Below are 22,583 nucleotides of genomic sequence, written 5' to 3'. Positions count from 1 at the left end.
GAGAACACAAAGGTGCTTGTTTGAAAATTGTAACAAATGAGAGATGAGGGATGGTATCACTAGCACAGTGGAGGCAAGTGATTAATGTCTTGACAGTGTGAAACAGAAGACTGATAGTGGGGCATGAACCAGCTAGTTTAATGGCTGGACTTTCCATTCATCCCTTCTGACCTGGGCCACCCATGGGGGACAGTTCTGACACTTTAACTATGGAATGCCAAAGTTTTTCATTTTCTGATGAGTTTCAGTCATGGGTCAGTTCTTCATAGTTTGGCCAACAACCGTACATACTTATGGGGGAGATTGATTATATAAATGTTGGGAAGCAGGGAATAGAAAAGGCAGATGTTATACAAGACATAAAAAATGTGTAAGAGTGGCATGATTGTAATAGTGTCGTCCACGTCCTCCTATGGTTTCCTATGCTTATACCTTGTCTCAAATTAGGCACTGAGCCTTGGAACATTTAGACAGGAGGTTCCCCTTCACACATTTGAGAAGCCCCATTAACATTCAATGGGCTATTCACAACTACAGTTAATATTTTTGCTTGTGCCTTTCATAAGTGGCGCCTTAGACTGTAAACTCTAAAGAGCAGGAAGCTTGGAATGTTTTCTTTATACAGCATTTAGCACAATGGGGCCCTGATTCTGCTTGGGGCTTTGGGAGATACCCAAATACAAATAATAAATATTAATAGTGTCCCAAATCAATAGTATTTCAGTGACCTGAAGAACTCTGGTGGTGGGTGGCATGCAAATGTGGATCATGAGAAACAGCTTAGATTGATGCAAAAAGCAAAAGGGTTCAGAACCAGCTCACCGAAAATTTCACATGCTTTTAAATCACTCCACTTTCATTAGTGTCTCTGGTATAGACGGGAATATTAAATTAAAGTTGTATGGCTCTTCTGAGGTCGTCTTGTGTCTTGGTGCAAAGCTGAAGAGACATTGGCACTTTTTAGATTTTTAGTAATCCCTGAAGAATGGAAAAAAGTCAGGAAATTTAAGAAAGATTGATAAGTGTTGTAAAAACTAGGTAGCATACATGTGCTACAGTGTCACTTCATAGTAGAACCACATCTGCCCTGCTGTAGCATCAAGTTACCAACCCTCTCAGTTTTCCAGGAGTCTGCCAGAATCAGGCTTAATCTTCTGGAGGCTACTGCAGCCAAAGCAGAATATTTTAAACTGCTAGAAGTCCAGTGGCACAGCAGGGCTAAGGCTGGCTCCCTGCACTGCTCCAAGAAATGGCCGGCATGTCCCTGTGCCCCTGAAAGGAAGCAGAGAGGCTAAGTACACTGCCTCTGGCATATGCTTTGATTCTGCAGCTCCCATTGTCTGGGCATTGTGGCCAGTGGGAGCTGTGCCTGTCGGGGAGGGCAGCATATGGAATCACGTGTCCCTCCCACCACGTATCTCTGGAGCCCTGCCTTAATCCCCATGTTCCACTGACTACAAACTGCATGAGGTAAGCACCACGGGGCCAGGGCCCACACTCAACCTCCTGCCCCAGCCCTGAGTCCCTGCCTGCACCCAAACTCGCTTCCAGAACTCTCAGCCTCTTCTGCACCCTAACTCCTGCCCCCAGCTTTAGCCTGGAGCCCCATCCAGGTCCTGTGCTCCAGCCCCCTTGCCCCATCACGGTGAATGTGAGTGAGGATGTGGGGGGAGAGCAAAAGAAGGAGGGAAGTGGAAGGGGCAAGAAAGGATCAGGGCCAGGGTGGAGCAAAGGTATTTTATTTTGTGAGAGTAGACGGTGAAGGTATTGTTGAAATGCTATTCTCTAGCTCTGGAGGTAGAGGTGTATGCATTTGGAATAAGAAGATCTGAGTTCTATCTCTGCTGCTGCTGCTGTGCATGGCCATGGATTTGTACATTTATACACTCCGTGTACATTTGTACTCTCCAGGGTGTGACAAAATTGACAAAATAGATGATTCAAAAAAGTAAAATGTTAACCCCCCTACCAAGCACTAGACTTCATTGATTCTAGTCTGTCATTAAAAAGGTGAATTATCTGAAAGTATATGGAAAAGGCAACAATATTACATGTAGGATTAAAAGACGTTACAACAGCAGGAGAATTGTCTGAACTGCATAAGTATGTGGAGACTGGGAAGAAAAGTGATACTTAATAGAGCATATACTTGAAATTTAAAGAAGTCTTAGTGAGACTAGTGTCCATTTAAGTGATTTTTTTTTTTAATTTCACAGTAGTGATATGAGAGGTTACTAAAGAAAATCTCCAGGGAACAACGTTTGCTTGTAAAAAGGCCTTAAGAGTAGTCTTTTCAAAATATTCAAGGGCCAGCTTTTAAAGGTATTTAGGCACCTAAAGAGGCAGATAGTTGCCCTGGGGGACTTTTCAAGGGGGGATTAAGTGCCTAGATGCTTAGAAGATCCCATTAGGTGCCTGCTTCCATCTTTAGGCACATACACATCTTTAGAAATTTGGCCCTGTGTTATTCAGAAGCACAAAGCTCACCCTAAATTTGTGGACTCTTAACTGTATACTTATGCTGGGGAAGTCAACATACCAGGGCTTTCAAAAAAAAAAAAAAAAAAAAAAGGGAGAAATCAGTGGATGTAATACTTGGAGATGTATTCCACATATGTTACTATAGGTTGTTGTGTGCTACTTTACTAATAATGTGAGGGTGAACTACTGTATTCAGAGAAGGGACTCTTATTTGCACTAACAGTTCTAAGTGGCTTTAGAAACATCTGTTCTGGTAAAAGGTGTGGGTAGAGAGCCTTGGTGGCTGAAATCTCACAGTCCACAGGTCTGTCAGCAGCAGATCAAGCTTCCGTGGCTGCACCAAGGTGCCTGAACCTTGAAGCACCACTTCTGTGAGTGTAAGGCCACTTCAGCCACCCACAAGTCATTTGACCACAAGTCTCCCTGTTGAGACTGATGTACAATATAGCACACGGTTCGTGTGTTGCAAACCCCTGTCTTCTAAAGCTGGTCTGAGACCCACAATTCATAGGCCACTGAACAACCTTCAGGCTGTAATGTGTTTCTGTTGACATAGGTGGAATTGGAATTGCTATACTATGTTAGAAAAGCTCTATATCTCATTTTTCTCAATCTCTCAGCTATCCAGGCAACATTCTCTAGATAAAGTTAGTCAATATTTCTTTTACTTTTTTTTTTTTGTTTGTTTTGGTCAAAGTCCATATTTCTTGGTGAAGGTACAATTAAGGTCTACATGCTAGAGAAAATGCATAAACAAACAGTGATGATGATGATGATGTAAATAAAATATTTTGGGATCTGTTCAAAAGTGTCTGCTGGTCTGGATATGGCCTGCACTCTGTCTGTTGACTACTCCTATTCTAGCTAATTTTTCTTTCATGCTTGAAAATCTTTGGTGGTCCTCTTTCCCTTGAAGTGATTTGGTGGCCTCTCACCTTTTCCTCTTGATGACAAGACAGCTTAATAGTTTGGTCCATTCTGAACTCCTTTCCCGGCTGTCATCTGATCTGATCTGACCTTTCCCTTGTCCTTTTTCACTTGGAGAGGGAGATAAGGGAAGGAGAAACATGGATTAAAAATAAATCCTAACTGATTTAAGCAATATTACTGATTAGAAGGAGTGAGTTGAATTTTTATTAAACTTATTTGTACTCTCTGTTTTCCTGTAACAGTATTTGACTGCAATTTTGAATTACCTTGTGAGCTGGAATATTCTCCTCCACTGAGGGACAAAGAAAACCACAATAGGACATGGCACAGAGTGAGTGCAGAGGAACTAAATCTTTTGGATGGACCAGAGAGAGATCACTCAGAAAATCCTCCAAAAGGTAGGATGAACAAACGTATCTAGTCATCTCAGCATAAGAGTGGTGTGCTTGTAGATGCCACTTCCTATAAAATTTGTAGTGCTGTTCTGTTTCTTTCTCTGTGGAAAGCAACATGTCAGTGGAAGCGAATTGCAAAATAAGAATTCATTGAAATCAGATTTGGGATTGTAAAAATCTGAACCAGACTGGACACTGGAAATTGCAGTTGGGATTGATTGATTAACACTCCACACATGTATTGTACCTTTGAGGTTACTGGTGGGGGTGGGAGAGAGACGATGAATTCTTCACATCATCTTGGGTTTACTGAGGTGCACAGAGTATGTGACATGCTCAAAGCTATTTTGTGAGTCAGTGGAAGTGCAGAGAATAAAATCCACGTGTTCTGGTTTAGTGTCTGTCTCTAACCACTAGGCACAACTCTCTGTCTAGCAAGCTAGTGCAGACAATTTTCTTGTGTCCTGGATTTGAAATTTTTTTCCATCAAAGCTAGTTAGAGAAAGTAAATACTAAACATTTGATATTATCAATAAAGTGATGTATGTTCATATAAAGAGGTTTAGAAGTAGGAAATATAAGAAATTCTCTTCACACTCTGTAAAATCAAAGATTGTTTCTTTGCTCTTCTTGAATATTTTTTTAATTCTGCTTTTAATCAAGCCTGAAAACAGCAGCATTTTTTTATTTATATATAATGAAAGGATAAGGATCAGCAAGATACACCTTTGCTTTCTAATCCTCAAAGAACAGAAGAAAATCCCAATCCTCTTCTACCTGTTGTTGATAGAAACTGCCTCTGCTGAAAATCAGAGTGTCTTTTACATGTCAGGAACCGCAAATGTAAAGGAAAGCAGGGACAAATCCAAACAAATGTTGGGGAAAGTTTCTTCTGCAACCTCCTGCTGTATTAGTTTCAAAAAGATAACTTTTATTTCTTCTGTCTTCACTATGTCTATCCATGGGCTTTCCCATGTGCTTCCCCAAAAGAATTCTTTATGCATCAGCCTTTAGTATCAGCTCCTTCAACTTTACTTTTTCTGAGTTATCCCATTGATTTAAGAGATATATCATGGATGGGTAGAAAGATTGGGCTGATGAAAATATTGTGAGGATCAAGGCTCCGTTGTGCTAGGGACTGTACAAACCTACGGGATGACTAAGCTGATGTTCATTGCATGTTCTCTTAAATTGGATTGTAATAAACAGGAAGGAAGTGGTGAGAAGGAGTAATAGCAATAATGAGAGCAGTTGACGGAGGTTAGGTAACTCTACTGCACAAAATAAAGTCTCTGCTTCAAAGAGGTATCCATAGAAGACCAGGATTTGTTGCGTAAATCAGCAATGGAATGCTTTAAATGAAGGAGTTAAATATTTAACTTGTCTTTTTCTTTCACTTCTTATGGAAATGCTGTCAGAATGGGACTTTAAGAAGGATTAGAATGAGACGGGTGACTGCTTTGAGAGGCAGTTCCATACAAAAAGGGGCAGAGAGGCAGGGGAATGCATGGAGAAATAAATAGGAGGTGTGGTGAGGCTGGAAGAGTGGTAGGGTAGAGAGAGAATGAAGGAATTCCATAGAATAAGTCCATGATATGGTGACAACTTTGAAGGTGTGGCAAGAGAGTATGTCGTCTTGGCAATTAAAATCTCATGGCTGGCCTGTGCCATCTGACTTGGACTAAGTGTCTGTTTAATTGCAGTGTAAACATTCAGGCTTGGACTGCAGACTGGGCCGTAGGAACATGTGAGGAGGGAGGATCCCAGAGCTCTGGCTGTAGTCAAACAATATTACCATACTTGAGCCACCTCTTAGCGCAAGCCTCAGGAACCCAAGCCAACTGGCACAGGCCAAACACAGGTTTCTAATTGCAGTGTAGGTGTACCCATAGAAGTCTCTGGGAAGTTTTTCTTGGATAAAACCCTGACCCCATTGTCGTCAACTTCAAGGGAATAAATTCTTTATATCCGTGAATGTGTTCTGGTTCCTGCTTCTGTGATCATTGATCTTTGAAGGATTTGGTTCATGCTGGTGTAAATGTTTCTCTTGGATTGAGGTGTAAAAGTCCACGCCATGCTAGAGGGGGAATGGTGTCATTGTGGCTGACTTGGGGAGGGGACTATAGTCAGAGCCTGTGCAGTTGATGGAGTCATACTTGGATTTTTTCAGGGCTTTTAAACAAATAGGCACAACAGCTACATCTATATGAGAAGTCTCTGTCGACAGATGTGTCTGTCAGAGGGATTTTCTGGCAAAATTTTTGTCAACAGATTGCTCTTTCGACCTGCTTTTATGAGTAGGCACAATCTGGTGTGTCGACAGAGCAGCTGGACTGCCCAGACCTCTCTTGACAGAACAGCTGACTGGAAGCTCTGCAAACAGGGCTGCCTAATGGACTGGAAGCCTTGTCTGTCAACAAAAGGGCTCTGGACCATCTAAATGGCTAGTTTGTCACCAGGAAACCGTTGAGGAAGATGTTATACTTGAACACAGGCAGGGTGTAACGCTGCTGACGAACCTGCTGGGTTTTGTCAACAAAGCACATTTTTGGGTGTAGATGCTCTGCGGGTTTTTCTGACAAAGCACAGTTTTGCCAGGAAAACTGTCTCGTGTAGATGTAGCCATTGAGGGTAGCTGACAGTTCATTTTGTGATGACTCAAATCTTTGCAGAATCTCCTCAGAAGCCTTGCAATTCCCAAATGAGTAACGTCTTCTGCACATGAAGATGGATTTGACAATTTTGCACTGGCAGTTTTCTATTTTACATCACTTTAATTACAGCTGCTTGCCATAGAGACACTTTATGTGGTCTGCTTCAATCTGAAATAACTAGGCACAGTAATTCCAACCCCCACTGTTTTGTTTCCTGCACAGTGTACTACTTCCAATTATCTGAGTCCCATTTCATCTGCCTTCAAGAGCTGTAACGAGCAGAAGTAAACAAGCAGGTACTATAACCAGATTTTGAGTCATTTTAACTCCTCCTTGTCACTTGACTATGTCATATCAAGTGAATTTCCTATTAATCAAGACAAATACCCCAAGCCTGCATCCATTATCCTTTATCCTCCCTTTATGGGTAAAGATTTGTAGAAAATTAGTGATATGTTTAACTCTGAGAAGCAGTATTCCCAACTGTGACTTAGGTACGGTGTCTGACTTCAGGCAAACATCTCACACACCTAGTATCATCTCCATTTGAAAAATAGAGATAATATAATTTATATGCATGTTTAAAACTCTTTGAGATTAATTTTGTCTTATTAGTACATTATTAAAATCTTTTTAATGGTATACTCTTGCTTACGGAAAGCTAGTGGTTATGGTAAATGAGTGTATGTATTAAAGAATATCAGTGATGTTTTGCTTTGTATTTACAGTTACAGTAAACTCTTTCATATTCAGCATTCTATCATCCTAACTCTCAAATAACTGGCATTTTGACCATAAGTAAATTTTAGTTATGTTTTCCATAAGTACAGTATAGTGAAAGTAAATACAAATAAATACAGCAAATAGAGTATAAGTTTACATTGTACAATATGACTGTTGTTGGTAAATAAAGTACATACGTATATTTTTGTTCCTTAATATCTATTCTTGTTTTGGTTTAGTGTTTTACATTGCAAAGTATACCTCTCATTCAAACATTCTGGATAATAATCCAACAACCTCCTGGTCCCAGAGCTGCTGGATATGAAAGAGTTTACTCTATAAAGTAAGCTTTTCACTAAAAGTCACCCACTACGGTTTGTGGATCAAGCAACCATATCCAAGATAGCCCAGTAGTGAATCTAAAAACTTAGGCCCTGCAACTGCAAAGATGCACGTGTATGCTTAATTTCACCCAAGGGAATAGCTCCATTAATGTGAATGGGCTGTTCATGTTGTTTAAAGCTTATGTGCAAGTCTTTTGCAGATTCAGAGCCTTATTGTATTTAAATTTCACTAGAAGCCTGAGTCAAGGTCCACTGAAGGCAATGGGAAGGATTTTCATTCACTTTTTTGGGTTCAGGATCAGTCCCATATGCATGTTAGTGATTAGGCAACCCATTGTGGGTTATGTGTTTTATTTGCTTATTGAAGAATTAAAAAAAAAAAATGCGGTAAGAGATTCAGAGAGAGATCACAGAAAGTGTTTATTTTTCACAAATGATTATTTTTAATAATTTGATACTTCATAATATACTCTACTAGCAAATATACAGCATATATATGTTGTACCAAAATATTAGTAATAGATCTTGCTGCAGTGCTGTCCCTGCTATTAAATCGCTGCTTAAAAGGTAGATGAGACAACTAGATTTTTGGTTAAAATGGATGGATCTGCTGATCAGTGAAGTTCTTCTGTACCTGTTTCTTACTCCATCAAAAATCCTGATGTGGACAAACCAGGATCTCTGAATCTGAACTGTAGATCCAGATCCAAGTTTTATATGCATGCAGGTGACATTTAGACACAGTCCTGAGGTGTGTGTTTGCGGGGGAGGTGCTTAATATGGAGTGGGGCTTGGAACTGCATCATCACATCAAGAACTCCAGGAAGCACTGTGACTTGGGGATGTACAGTGCCTCCCAGAAAGGCACAATATGCCTGTCTGCCCTTGGTTGCACCCCATAAGAAGATGCTGCACGTGCTCTCAAAGATCCAGAAGGGATCAGGTCCTTTTCTTTTCCATTACCTTTTGAAGGGAGGAAGGGCATGTATCCTGGGATGCTCGTGTGGAGTTCAACTGTGTGCTGAGTTCAAAGACTGTGCTCATGATTGAACTATGAGTCAGGTGTACAAGGAGACAGCAAAAATTCCTTGCACACCTGGCTGACACCTCCCCTGAGCCTTCCCTCCTGCTGATGTACCTCTGGATTAAGAAGCAACATTTTTAGATACAGAACAGACAGAATGCAAATTGTATCCAAATTTTTACTTCCGCAAATCTCAAGGTTTTCAGATTCAGATCTGTAGGTGGTTTAAGCCACAAATTCAGAGATCTGCTTTGGAGCTGAATAGATTTGGGCGGACAACCCCATTTAGAAAACTAAGTTTCATATAAAAATTATACCATATTGTAAAACTCAGCAATACCTGAAAAAGTTCCTGCATGGAAATATGATTACATTTCTATCAGAGAAAGGCAAATGAGGATAATATCCTAACTTGTGACTAATAGCATGAAACTACCTCAAAGTAAACACACACTCACTCACTCACACTCAAACACGCATTTTTTGTTAGATGAATAATCTTCCATGTCTGCAAAAATCGTGAGCAAAGGATATAGAACACGAATGAGACCCAGGCAGTGAGAATGTTAGCAATCTAAAATAATGAATTACTGGAGTATAAATGCCTACTGCCTTTATTTTATTGTCCCTAAGACAGAGAAGAATGATACACATACTGTAAGATAATAAAGTGATAATCTGGAACAAAATATATATTAACCAAATGACATGGTATAAATCAAAGCATGAGCTTTGAAGAAATTAGTTTTTTTCCCCGTGTTCTCAAGATTTTTAAGTTGTAAAACATTTTTCCAGTGTAAATGCAATCAGAAATAACACATATATCAATAAATAATACAGTATGAATATCTAAGAAACCAGGTGGAGTTGAGCCAGACAGACAAATGAAGATGAGGTATTTGTTGGTGAAATAGAAGGGATTTTACAATTTAATTTATACCATTTATACTTCTTGCATTTTAATAATCAGATGCATATATATTTGTTTTTCCATCACACTTCAAGTTTCCAGTTCTAATGCACTAGCACATGACTACAAGGACCCTTAGCACAGGGAGTACTTATAAATCCAAACAAAAGAAAAAAATTATAGGCTTTCAAACAAACAAAAACAACTTCATGGCAACATTTCTATCAGTCCTACATACAGTAAAACTTCGTTTATACAAAGCCTAATTTCAGGCACTAAGTCAACCTGAGGTCAGCCTTGTTTAGTTGGACTTAATCCTGATGGTCAGACAGTTTATAAAAAGATTTATGAACGTTTTTGTGAATAAATGACATTTGGTCTGTGGGGTTAGTGTTTAGTTATGAATATCAGGATGGCATCAGGTATTCATGAAATTGCATGCAGATCCTCATATTTTTAACATATTTGAGCCCAAATGGTTATCCAGCCAGGAGTGAATGTCTCGCTATTAAATATTCTCTTGTTTAAACCATTTAGTCAGCCAGGGAGCAAAAATATCATCATACATGACAAAAAATGAATGAAAGAGGCAACCTGTTTGAAAACAACCCATAGTTTTGTAAATTATTCATCCATGGTATTGCAAAGAAAAGATAGTCACAGGGTTGATGCACAAGCTCTTCATAAACAGAGGAGGTGAGACTTTTATAATGGATATTGCATGTAGTGGGTAGCTCCACCACCATTACATCAGATCACACTTTGTTTTGAGACTGAATATGACAGCATAGACGTATCAAATGCTACCATGCAGCTCATAGCAACATAAGTGATTTTTAACTGCTAAAATGCCTCTGATATTTTTTAAAGACAAACTCCTGATGCCAAAGCCCCAATGTGCCATGCAGTAAAGTTGCTGCTTTTCATAATGGTCAGATTCCACCTCATGCTGCTCCTCTTCTCTGACAAAATGCACCTATCTCTTAGTCGATAAGGTGCCACACGACTTCTTGTTGTTCTTGAAGATACAGGCTAACACAGCTACCTCTCTGATACTGTTATTCTTGGCATTCTACAGCCTGTTCTTCTAAGTGGTGATACACTTGTGTTTTGTTATTGCAATATTATTTCACTTTAATGAGCCTGATCTAAAGAGGCTAAATTATTATTCTCATTGTAGGGCTGTGTATTTATTTTTAATGATGGAGTATTATATAGTTATGCTGAATATGAATGGGTGTGTGGGTTTGTTGCTTTGGAAATCCTATTTGCTTGTTCGTTTATTCCTTAATTTACTCAAAACTTACCTGGAATTCATCTGAAGTGAAACATCTACTGCTACCCAAACTGAAAGAGAAAAATTACAGGATATATTAATTTCTGATGTACAGTGAAATTAATGACTCTGCTCATTACTTGTGACTACACAGTAATTTACAAAGTAGCTACAGAAATTACTCTGCAATTCTGAATTGTGTAAAGAGTACTTGACCACTGCTGGACTTGGCACTGTTGTGGGCAATCTCAGAAGAGGATGAGGGTTGAATGGACATGAAAAATTAACTCTTCTTCCGCCCTCCCTCCCTCTTATGGACTCTCATGGCCAACTTTGAGAGAGATACTGGAGGGACAGCATAGCACAAGCTTGCCTTACTGCAGTCTGTATTTTATTTTTTTCTAAGTAGTGATTAGGCGCTTGATCTCACACCACTAAGTGAATAGTAACAAAGAGGAAGCCGTGCTAGTCTATACACTATCAAAACAAAAAGCAGTCAAGTAGCACTTTAAAGATTAGCAAAATGGTTTACTTTATTATTATTATTTATTATAATGGTTTATTATTAAACCATTTTGCTAGTCTTTAAAGTGCTACTTGACTGCTTTTTGTTTTCACTAAGTGAATGTGATTTTAGCCATTAGCTTCTGTTGTGTAGAGTCAGTGCCCCTAATTCTGCAGAGCTTTCCTTTCTACTAGCACTGTGTTTACTAGCACTGTGTTTGTACACATGCACGCTTTTTTTTTAAACTTTTATGGTGTGTTACTTAGAGAGAATGTCCACACACCACATAAGGCCACAGAACACTGAGTAAATAACTTAGATCACTTAATTATTAACAATTGTTTTACTACTAATCCAAGTACATATTTTAAATTATTTTGCTGTGCTGGCACCAACTGTTACAAATCACATGTCAACAAATATGTAATATTTAACAAAATTTAAATACATACTTTATTTAACATACACATACTTAGATATGACAAATTTGACATAGAACTTGCAGCTCCAATGCCTTAATTATAAAATCATGAAGGATTTAACACCCAGAACTACTGTGGTCCTGGAATATTTCTGCCTCAGGTTGCTTCGTTGGCAGTCTTAGCATATAGATAATATCAAAAGGATTTTTCTCCAGCCCTATTTTGACAGTCTGTTGAAAGCCTTGGTAAATTGGCAAGGGCAATTATATTCAAATCTATTAATTATTGCTTTGAAGGTCAAATGAAAACAGACTCTCTCTTTTGTTGTGTTATAGCAAGTGCATTTAAGCGTTCACACAGGCATAGGCACAAGGAAAAAGCAAAATCCCCAAACTCCAAAGATAAGATGCATATATAAGCAGGCCAGACTGCCTTCTTGGGTGGACTTTGATCGGGATGTAAACATGAATCTACACTAGGGAAAAGGTAGTAATTAGGTGAGTTTATGTTAACTAACCTCAATTTAATCTCTCTCTCTTTCTACCACCTGGAAATAGGATGCACCAGATGCACTCTTTCTACCACCAGAAATAGGATGCATTTCACACATTCTGGATGTTTCTACATATCGCATTGTACCAGATGCTCTTTGGGCAAATTATTGCTCTTTCCATTAATGTATCTATTAAGCAAAAGCCAGCACTGATACTTCATAATATATCTTTTCAATTAGAGTTTACGTATTTCAGTGCTTCTGGGAAGCAGTGCATCACCAAAATATTACCCAAGACAAAACAGAAATTCCTTTTGAGGTTACATCTTCCTTGGGAAATTGTTAATGTGGTTATAGCTGATATCACCAGTTTTGTATATCTCTAATTTAAGCAAAGGGCAGGGGGATGGGAGACCACCAAAGTAATTATTTGGTTCTAGTTTTTATCCTTAAAATATATATTCATTTTATACTGTAGAGGAATTGTGTGTATTTTAATCCTGCTAAAGTGACTACTGAAGGCTTCAGTATAAAGCCAAGATGCTGAGGTTAGTGTCAGAGATCTATATTCTGTTTTTTAGATGCCTTTTTATTTTCCGTCTGTTAGCCGATGGCCAAGGATATTTGGTGAGGTGCCAGCTATGCCCGTTTTATACCATCCGTGACTTTAACCGCTAGGATGCACTGTCCCTTCGCAGCGGGCAGCCCGGGCTAGGCTGACGGATGCCCCAAGGTCCTAACCACCCATGACTTTAACTGCTAGAGCTCAGAGCTCCTTCGCAGTGGGCAGTCAACACTGACTGACAGGTGCCCCAATGGCAGCACTAAGAGCCTTTCCACACCCGTGACTTTAACTGCTAGAGCTCAGAGCTCCTTCGCAGTGGGCAGTCAGGATTGACTGACAGGCGCCCCAAGAGTTTGCCCCGTGGAGGCAGCACAACTCAACGCTAGGCTCTTAGTACTCTCACCTAATGGCCAGGCTTTATAGCCAAAATGGCTGAGGTTCTTTAATTGTGTTGGCTGCTTTACAGTAAACCAGAGAAACAAGTCAGGCTTATGCACAAATGGTTACCAAAATTTATTAAACTAGATTCTAATCATGTGGTTACAAAATTGGTAGTGCCTACTTATTTAAATGTATAGATGTTAAACACACAAACAAGTTACAAAGCTGAAGCCACAATCCCAAAGAAAGAAAACAAAGTACAGAGCTCTATTTCAAAATATGTGTACACTAAAGATAGGAGATCAGGTGTGGGTGCTTCTTACCCTCCTTGCATCTCTCGATTCCAGCGGTGCCAAGCCAGGATCGGTCACTCAGTTCCGCGGAAAGACGAATAAGGGACAAGGCTTAGGGACCCTTTTAGCTGCAGAAGCCTTGGGAGGCTGTCACTTATCTGACCAGCAGATAGATAGTGAAAAGCACTCAAAAATCATGGTGCTGTAGGTCCCATACTTATACCTCTGTACTCCTTTATTCTCTTTCTCCTTTCTTATGCCAAATTGGGGCTGGTCTGTCTGGGCGACGCCAGCTCTCGCAAGAGTAGTTTACACTTGCAAGGGAGAGGAACAATAAGTTTCGACTACTGGACATTCTTTTATTAGGGTAAATATTTTCCCACCTAGGATGTGGGTGTGTGTGCATCACGTTATTTAGTAGGGGCTAAGAGCCATGTCTGTCACAGCTTCTCTGTCTGCTGTGAGCCTAATCGTTGTATATGTTCCCAGAGGCACATTGTAGCAGCACACCTGTGCTTTCTCACAGCTTCAAAGGCTGTGCTGGAATTTATGTTAAGTGCCCTGTTGTTTTGGCTCCCTTGTGTTCCCAGCAATGCTGGTCTGAGAGGGGGCTGGCTGTCTGGCTACACCGTCATATCTTGAGTTGCATGCACTGCATCACTCTGAGCCACTTCCAGGGGCTCTCAAGAATAATTACATTGTAAGATATGATTTATTAACTATTCCTAAAGTTCGGTCTCATCTTGTTATATAAAATTCTAGCTGACTGGAGAATATATAGGCATTAGGCCAAAGCCTATTTATTTTATTTGTGAGAGTAATCCCATCCTTTGAATTGATTTGTTACTAATGGACCAAATTCATCTAGAATGTTAAGTCCACTGAAGTCAAACAATGAATCTGGCCACTTGGAAGTAGGATTTGATCCATCAGATGAATCTTTCTTCTTTTAATTATTTCTTTTGAGAGTATCTGTGATAGAATAAGATCCACTGACTAATTTTTTCCCAACAGCAGCTGTACCAGTGAGTCCAGTATATTCCAAGGTTTCCATTTTCCTTTTGGTACATCCAGAGTGGATTAAGGGTGGTGTTTGGGTTGAGATGTAGGGAGAGGATCTTGGTGGTATGCAGTGTTGTCCTTCCAAGTCATGGCACAACTGTTGCAAAGTCCTGTTATTGATCATGGGTATTTAAAGGCTTATGCCATCCTTGGACTGGGTCAAGTTGCACTTTTTTTAGCATATTGTGCTTGGCACCCAGCTCTTCATAAAGAATCAAAAACTTGTTTGGCCTCTACGTTCCATTGTCACCAGCCCTATTCCTTACTCCAACAGCTGCTCTAACTAGAGATCCTCCATTCTCTTCTCTCTCCCTTACCCTTACCTTTTGGACAGGATCAATGAGAGGTGAGTCAGGAACCATCAGGAAAACAATTGTACACCTCTCAAAATAAAACCTCAACTCCACCTTTCCCTATAACATGGGGAGTTGATCAGTTCTTTCTGTTCTAGCTCTCTGCCCATCACCACCTATTTGTAGGACTTCTCTGGAGTCTCTGATATGCTGAGGTGCACCACACTTAGCTCTGGAATGCCAACCACTGCCAAGAAGGGTTGTTAATTACAGTGGATCCTTGAGTTACATGGGGGTTGCGTTCCTCGCAACCGTCGTGTAACTCAAATTTCGTGAAAGTTGGGGGAGACAAGAACCTGGTGGCAGTCTGGTTCCCAGCTCCCCTGGGTTTGCAGGAGCCAGGAAACTGACCAACCCACCAGGGCTGGCCAGTTTCCTGGCTCCCAGAGTGGCAGCGAGTGGGAACCAGGCTGCCACCTGGTTCCCATCTCCCGACTGCTTGTGGGACCCAGGAAATTGACCAACATGTGGTGGGGTGGTCAGTTTCCCAACTCCTGCAAGCCCAGGGGAGACAGGAACCAGGTACCACTCTGGGAGCCAGGCACCACTTCTTCCTGGCTTTTCCCAGTGGCAGCAGCTGTCTACCCACCTGGCTTCTCCCAGCTGGGGGAGCCTGGTGGGCAGGCAGCCTCAGAGTGGTTTTGAGTTGCACTTAACTTGCACTAATGCAAGTTGTGCAAGTTAAGCACAACTTGAAGTTGCACATTTCGAGGGTTTACTGTAGTCCTATCCAATCCGGCCCATACAGGCTCAAACAACCAGAATACCAGGACCTCATTTGTCTGCTGCTCAGTGCAAAATCTGTTGCTATTAAGATCTTTCTGATTGTTCTATTGCAAGTGAGTTCTGTTCTGACAGAAAGGTAGGTCAAAATGGACATCGTAGAGTTGGAGTTGACACATCTTGTCTTCAAGTCTCCTCTCTGAACCACAGACCCAGAGAATAAATCTCTAGGCTATGCTGTCATTCCATCTGACTGAAATAAAGAAAGTACCCAAAACAAAATCCTTTGAATTAACCAGAATGGGTTTGTATCACTTTAATCCAGAAACAGTCATTTGTTCTGGTTTGCAAAGATTCAGGCTTCAAAGGAAGGGTGAATAAGCCCAGTCCTCAGGAACTCAAACTGTACTCAAAATGACATTTCTCTTGGTTACCTTTTTGTTCTCGTTTCATATTTTTGTTATTTCCACTTCTTGTTGGAAGCAAAATTTTCCAACATCCTGCATAAGGCTGTTTCAAAACTCCTCATCTGTGACAGTCTTGCCATTTGTTGTGAAGGGTGAACCTCAGGTATCTGTTTTTGAATGTCTGTAGCTTGTGATTTGAAGACTTTTTAGTACACCAGGTCTCTCATCCATACAAGAGCACACTCTTCACATTTTTGATGAAGATCTACAGTGTTGTCTTTGCAGATATTATTTGTAAACTCCATATAAGATGGAGAGTCTTGAATGCAGCTGTTGCTTTCCCTATCCTGGCACTGATGTCCTTCTCTGTTCCTCCATCTCTGCCAATAATACTCCCCACGTAGGTGAACTTGCTCCATATCTTCCAGGTCATCCCCTCCTTTTTGACTCAGTCTTGAGCAAGAGAGCTAGCCCAACTTTTGAAGATACAGATGTATCCAAATAGACCCTCTGAAACCTTTAGTATTTGCCATTGGTTGTGACGAACAAGAGTCAGACAAGCAGCTAGAAATAACTTCCTTTTTATGTTGCTTGTGGCAGAGGCCAACTTGTTTCCTTGTAATTCCAGCCTGCAAATGAAAACATCAGGAAGACGAAGAAATGGGTTTTGCTATATACCACAGAGTCTAGTCTCTTGAAATGTGCAGCCTTGCAAAGTGCGTTCACACTATAATAGAGGTCAGTTTGCAAACCCTTTTCACCTGTGTGTCTCGGTAATATCAAGTATCAGAGGGGTAGCCATGTTAGTCTGGACCTGTAACAGCAACGAAGGGTCCTGTGGCACCTTATAGACTAACAGAAAAGTTTTGAGCATGAGCTTTCGTGAGCAAAGACTCACTTCATCAGATGCTGGTCATGGAAATCTGCAGGGCCAGGTATAAAAAAGCCAGAGCAAGGGTGGGGATAACAAGGTTAGCTCAGTCAGCGAGGGTGAGGCTTACTACCAGCAGTTGATCTGGAGGTGTAAACACCAAGGAAGGGGAAGCTGCTTTTGTATTTAGCCAGCCATTTAGTCTTTGTTTAATCCTGAGCTGAGGGTTTTGAATTTGCAGATGAAAAGTAGCTCAGCAATTTCTCTTTGGAGTCTGGTCTTAAAATTTTTTTGCTGTAGGATAGCTACTTTTAAGTCTGCTACTGTGTGGCCCAGGAGATTGAAGTGCTCTCCTAAAGGGTTTTTGTATATTGCCATTTCTGATATCTGATTTGTGTGTGTTTATTCTTTTATGTAGAGACTGTCCAGTTTGTCCGATGTATATAGCAGAGGGGCATTGCTGGCACATGATGGCATAAATTATGTTGGCAGATGTGCAGCTGAATGAACCCATGATGGTGTGGCTGATCTGGTTAGGTCCTGTAATGGTGTTGCTGGTGTAGATATGTGGGCAGAGCTGGCAACAAGGTTTGTTGCATGGATGGGTCCCTGAGTTAGTGACTGTGGTGCCACCATGTGCCAGCAATGCCCCTCTGCTATATACATCGGACAAACTGGACAGTCTCTACGTAAAAGAATAAACGCACACAAATCAGATATTAGAAATGGCAATATACAAAAACCCGTAGGAGAGCACTTCAGTCTCCTGGGCCACACAGTAGCAGACTTAAAAGTAGCTATCCTATGGCAAAAAAATTTTAAGACCAGACTCCAAAGAGAAATTTCTGAGCTACAATTCATCTGCAACTTTGAAACCCTCAGCTCAGGCTTAAACAAAGACTGTGAATGGTTGGCTAAATACAAAAGCAGCTTCCCCTCCCTTGGTGTTCACACCTCCAGATCAACTGCTGGTAGTAAGCCTCACCCTTGCTGACTGAGCTAACCTTGTTATCCCCACCCTTGCTCTGGTTTATTTATACCAGGCCCTGCAGATTTCCATGACCAGCATCTGATGAAGTGAGTCTGTGCTCACGAAAGCTCATGCTCAGTAATATCATTTACCAAAGAGTGGAGCCCAAGCTGATCTTGAATTCTGATCTGGATTTTAAACAGCCCAGAGTTCAAGTATATTCTAAGTTCAACAAGAAGTTTTGTGGCACCTTATAGACTAACGGATATTCTGGAGCATAAGCTTTCGTGGGCAAAGACACGCTTAATCAGATGCGTGAGTGGGAGGGGGATGGCTTCAGAGGGGTATTTAAAGAATGGGGTCCCAGAAAAAGGGAGGGCCAGAGCTGACAAGGCTATTCAGCAAGGTGGAAATGGCCCACTATCAATAGTAAGTATCAAGAGAGAGAAAAAACAAGTCAGATCAGACGGGGGGATATGAGCCATTGTCAGAGTCTAATGGGGAGATCTTAACACCCAGGACAGAGAAGCTGCCTTTGTAAGCTGTGAGCCACTGCCAGTCTCTATTTAATGCTTGGTTAATGGAGTCATATATGCAAATAAATTGCAGCTCAGAGATTTCTCTTTCCATTTGATTTTTGAAATTTCTTGGTTTCAGGAGTGCCACCCTTAAATCTGCTACTGAGTGTCCAGGGAGATTGAAGTGTTCCCCCACAGGCTTCTGTACATTACCGTTCCTGAAGTCTGATTTATGTCCATTTATTCTTTTACATAGAGACTGTCCAGTTTGGCCAAAGTAAATTGCAGTGGGGCATTGCTGGCACATAATGGCGCATATTCCAAGTTGAGATTTTGGTTCAGTTCATTATGAAGATCATTGCCCCCCACCCCCCGCTTTTTTTAAAGGGGATTCAGATCCAATTCCAAATATATAGGCTGCTCAAAGTTTAACTGTTCACAGAACTATGAATTTTATTTTCTGACTTCTCTGAGAGATGTCAGCTTTTGATACTACTGACGATGGATAGATCAGACTTTGCCTGGTCAAGTTCATGTGTGACTGTAAGGTCATTTAATCAGAGATGGAAGTTGCTCTGGCATACACCATTTGGAATTTTCAATACTGAACTCTGTACACTTGGGAACATCAGACCAGGTTGTCAGATTCCGGTATCTAACTACAAAATAAAACAGAACCACTTTAACCCTAAAAACACTGTTTTTTTTCACATAGGGGCTATGTCTACACGTGCACGCTACATTGAAATAGCTTATTTCGATTAATAACGTCTACACGTCCTCCAGGGCTGGCAATGTCGACGTTGAACGTCGACGTTGGGCAGCACCACATCAAAATAGGTGCAGCGAGGGAACGTCTACACGCCAAAGTAGCACACATCGAAATAAGGGTGCCAGGAACAGCTGCAGACAGGGTCACAGGGCGGACTAGCGCTTCCGGGGCAACAGCTAGCTGCTCCCTTAAAGGGCCCCTCCCAGACACACGCAGCCTGCAGAGCCATAGGCATGCACACCTTGAGCGACACAGGCATGGACCCCCAGCAGCAGCAGCAGCAGCCAGAGGTCCACCCAGCCGCCCCTGTAGGAGCAGTGCTCGCCCTGCTCCATGCCATGCAGGAGGCAGCTGAGCACATCCTTGCCACAGAGGAGGAGCTGCCCACAGGCGAGGAGGATGCAACCCCCAACCCTGCAGCACCCCGCCCTCCCCCCGCCTCATACGCCGCCGGCTGTGGAGCTACCCCACCAGCACCGACTGGTGGGAGCGGCTGGTGCTCAGAGAGTGGGATGATGACCGCTGGCTCCAGAACTTTTGCATGAGCCGGCAGACATTTCTGGAGCTATGCCAGTGGCTCACCCCCGCACTGAGGCACCAGGAGACCTTCATGCGGCGTGCCCTCACTGTGGAGAAATGGGTCGGCATCGCTGTCTGGAAGCTGGCCACTCCAGACAGCTACCGATCCATGGGCCAGCAGTTTGGCGTGGGCAAGGCCACCGTCGGGGCGGTCCTCATGGAGGTAAGAGGACCCACGGGGGGAGGGGGAGGCAGCCCTGGCAGGGGAGGGCCACACACACCCTGCACACACCTCATTGGTGCTCTCCCATGTGCTTCCCCTGCAGGTCATCCGTGCCATCAACACCCTGCTCCTCCACAGGCTCGTGAGGCTCCAGGACCCAGATGCCGCCATCGCGGGCTTTGCCACCCTGGGCTTCCCCAATTGCTTCGGGGCTCTGGATGGGACCCATATCCCCATCCGCCCCCCGGAGCACAGTGGAGGACGCTACTTAAACAGGAAGGGCTACCACTCAGTGGCCCTCCAGGCCTTGGTGGACAGCCGGGGCCGTTTCCTGGACATTTATGTGGGCTGGCCTGGCAGCACCCACGACGCCCGGGTATTCCAGAACTCGGTCCTGTGCTGCCGGCTGGAGGCGGGGACCTACATCCCCCAGCGGGAGATCTCTGTGGGGGACACCACCATGCCTCTCTGCGTCATCACAGATGCAGCATACCCCCTCCGGCCCTGGCTCATGCACCCTTACATGGGCCATCCGTCAGCCAGCCAGGAGCGCTTCAACCTGCGCCTGAACCACGCGCGCCAGGTGGTAGAGCGCACATTTGGGCACCTCAAAGGGTGCTGGAGGTGTCTCCTCACCCGCCTTGATGCGGGCCTCACCAACATCCCCCAGATTGTGGGCACGTGCAGCGCCCTATACAACCTCGTGGAGAGCAAGGGGGAGGCCTTCTTTCAGGGCTGGGCTGTGGAGGCTAGCAGGGCCAACGTGCAGCCACCCGCTGCCCCCAGTCGCCAAGTGGACCCCGAAGGGACCTGGGTCCAGGAGGCCCTGCGGGCACAGTTTGACGAGGCCGCGGGGTGAATGCTGGCAGGCCCCCACTGCACTTCCCCATCCTCCACAACACTCCCTGCCCCTACGCCCGCACCACAGAGCACCCTAGAGCACACCCCCCTACTTTTCTTGTAAATAAAAGCAGACATTTGTTCGTCAAATCAAATATCTGTAGAACTCATTATTATTATTATTATCAAAACTAACTATTTGCAGGCAAAATCAAACTTTTATATTTATTATAAATAAGGATAAGATGAAAGGGGAAGTCAAAGAAGGGGAGAACTATGTACATGGCGGGGCAAGGATCAGCATAGCAACAGGGGTCTAATATAAAAACTATTTACAAAATAACATTAAACTGGGGGGAATATATACAAGGGGGGGGCACGTCCTGGGCCCCACACCCCCTAATGTCCAGCGCTGGGGGTGGGCGGCTGCGACCCACGCCTCAGTCTCAGCCCTGGCTGGGGGCCAGGTGGACTGGTAGATATGGCTGGCAGGTGTCAGCTGGCCCCAGGTCCCCCTCGGCGGAAGGGCCCTCGGCGGCAGTGCGATGGCGGACGGCGCAGTGGGTGGAGCAGGCAGGGCGGGTGCAGCAGCGGCCGGCGCGGCATGGGGGGCCAGGTAGTCGGCGATATGGTCGAAGGTCCGCATGAAGGCCCCCCATGCCTCCTGGTGCCAGGCCAGTGCCCGCTCCTACAGCTGGAGGTGGTGCTCCTCCACCCACAGCTGCTGCTCGGCAACCTCCAGCTGCTGATGGTGGATGGCCAGCAGCTGGGGGTCTGTTGCTGTTGGGTGGTGGTGCTGGGTCTGCCGTCTTCCCCGCCGTGGGGCTGGTCGGTCCTCCACCGAGGGTCTGGCCTGGAGTGATGGCCCTGGTGGGCTGTCCGGGACCACTGACACCTCGCCGGTGCTCTCCAGGCCCTCCTATGGCGCAGCTGCAGAACACGGTGGGAAGAAGAGTGGAGACAGCCATTAGTGTGGGCCCCGAGCCATGGCCCTTGTCCCCCCATCCCTCTGCTGCTGGTTCCCCATCCCCGTCCCCGGGAGATGCTGCTGCTGCTGCTGCTGCTGATGGGTGTCCCCCCCCCCCTCCCCCCGGGGGACCCTAGAGGTTCCGCTTCCCCCAGCCCCGGGGATGGGGCATGGCACTGTCATGCTGGGGGGGCAGGGGCTGATGCACTCTTCTGAGGGACATGCCACTGCTGTCCTTGGGGCCATGGTCATCTGGGCATGTGGAGGGCCCTGGTCATATCTATTACCCCCGCCCCTCAACCCCAGGGGTGTGCACCGGGGTGTACATACCTGATGGTCCACTCCCACGGTCGGGGGACACCTGATGGGCAGACGCCCAGCTGGAGCTCCGTGATGGGATGGCGATCCGCAGGCCAGCGTCGCTGGAGGAGGACTCCCCTTCCTCCTCCGCCGGTGCCCCGGGGTGTGGGCCTTGCCTCCAGGGCGGACTCCGCCTCCGGGGCCTGCTGGGGCTCGTCAGCCGAGGTATCAAGTGTGGCTGGAGGCGAGGAGGTGTGCCGGGGGCCCAGGATGTCCCTGAGCTCCCTGTAAAAGGGGCAAGTGACGGGGCCGGCCCCAGATCGGCCGGCCACATCCCGGGCCCGGGCGTAACCCTGCTGCAGCTCCTTCACTTTACTCCAGACATGATCCGGAGTGCGGGCAGGGTGACCCCAGGCAGCCAGGCCCTCAGCCAGCCGAGCAAATGCATCCGCGTTCCACCTCTTGCTCCCCATTACCTGGAGCACCTCCTCCTCACTCCAGAGCCCCAGCAGGTCCCGAAGCTCAGCCTCCATCCAGGAGGGGCCCTGCTGCCGCTTCCCCGCTTGGCTGCTGGGGTGTGAGCCCTGGCTCCCCTTGGGGGGGGGTCCCCTGGGGGCACTTGGGGAGCTGGGGGGCGGCCATTGCGGCGGGTGGGGGTGTCT

At 44.3% G+C, this 22,583-nt stretch overlaps 1 protein-coding gene across 1 annotated transcript in view; it reads left to right on the top strand.

The window, feature by feature from the left end:
- Nucleotides 1–22,583, top strand: part of ALK (ALK receptor tyrosine kinase) — a 562,657-nt gene that overhangs the window by 146,329 nt on the left and 393,745 nt on the right. Inside the window, exon 3 of the mRNA XM_074989826.1 lies at nt 3,654–3,809. Within this exon, the coding sequence (XP_074845927.1) occupies nt 3,654–3,809 (156 nt within the window). The remainder of the gene's footprint in view (nt 1–3,653; nt 3,810–22,583) is intronic.

The sequence above is a fragment of the Carettochelys insculpta genome, chromosome 3, assembly GCF_033958435.1.
Source record: "Carettochelys insculpta isolate YL-2023 chromosome 3, ASM3395843v1, whole genome shotgun sequence".
NCBI classification, from domain to species: domain Eukaryota; kingdom Metazoa; phylum Chordata; order Testudines; family Carettochelyidae; genus Carettochelys; species Carettochelys insculpta.
Note: the sequence above shows the minus strand (reverse complement) of the source record. Positions and strands in the feature narration are given on the sequence as shown.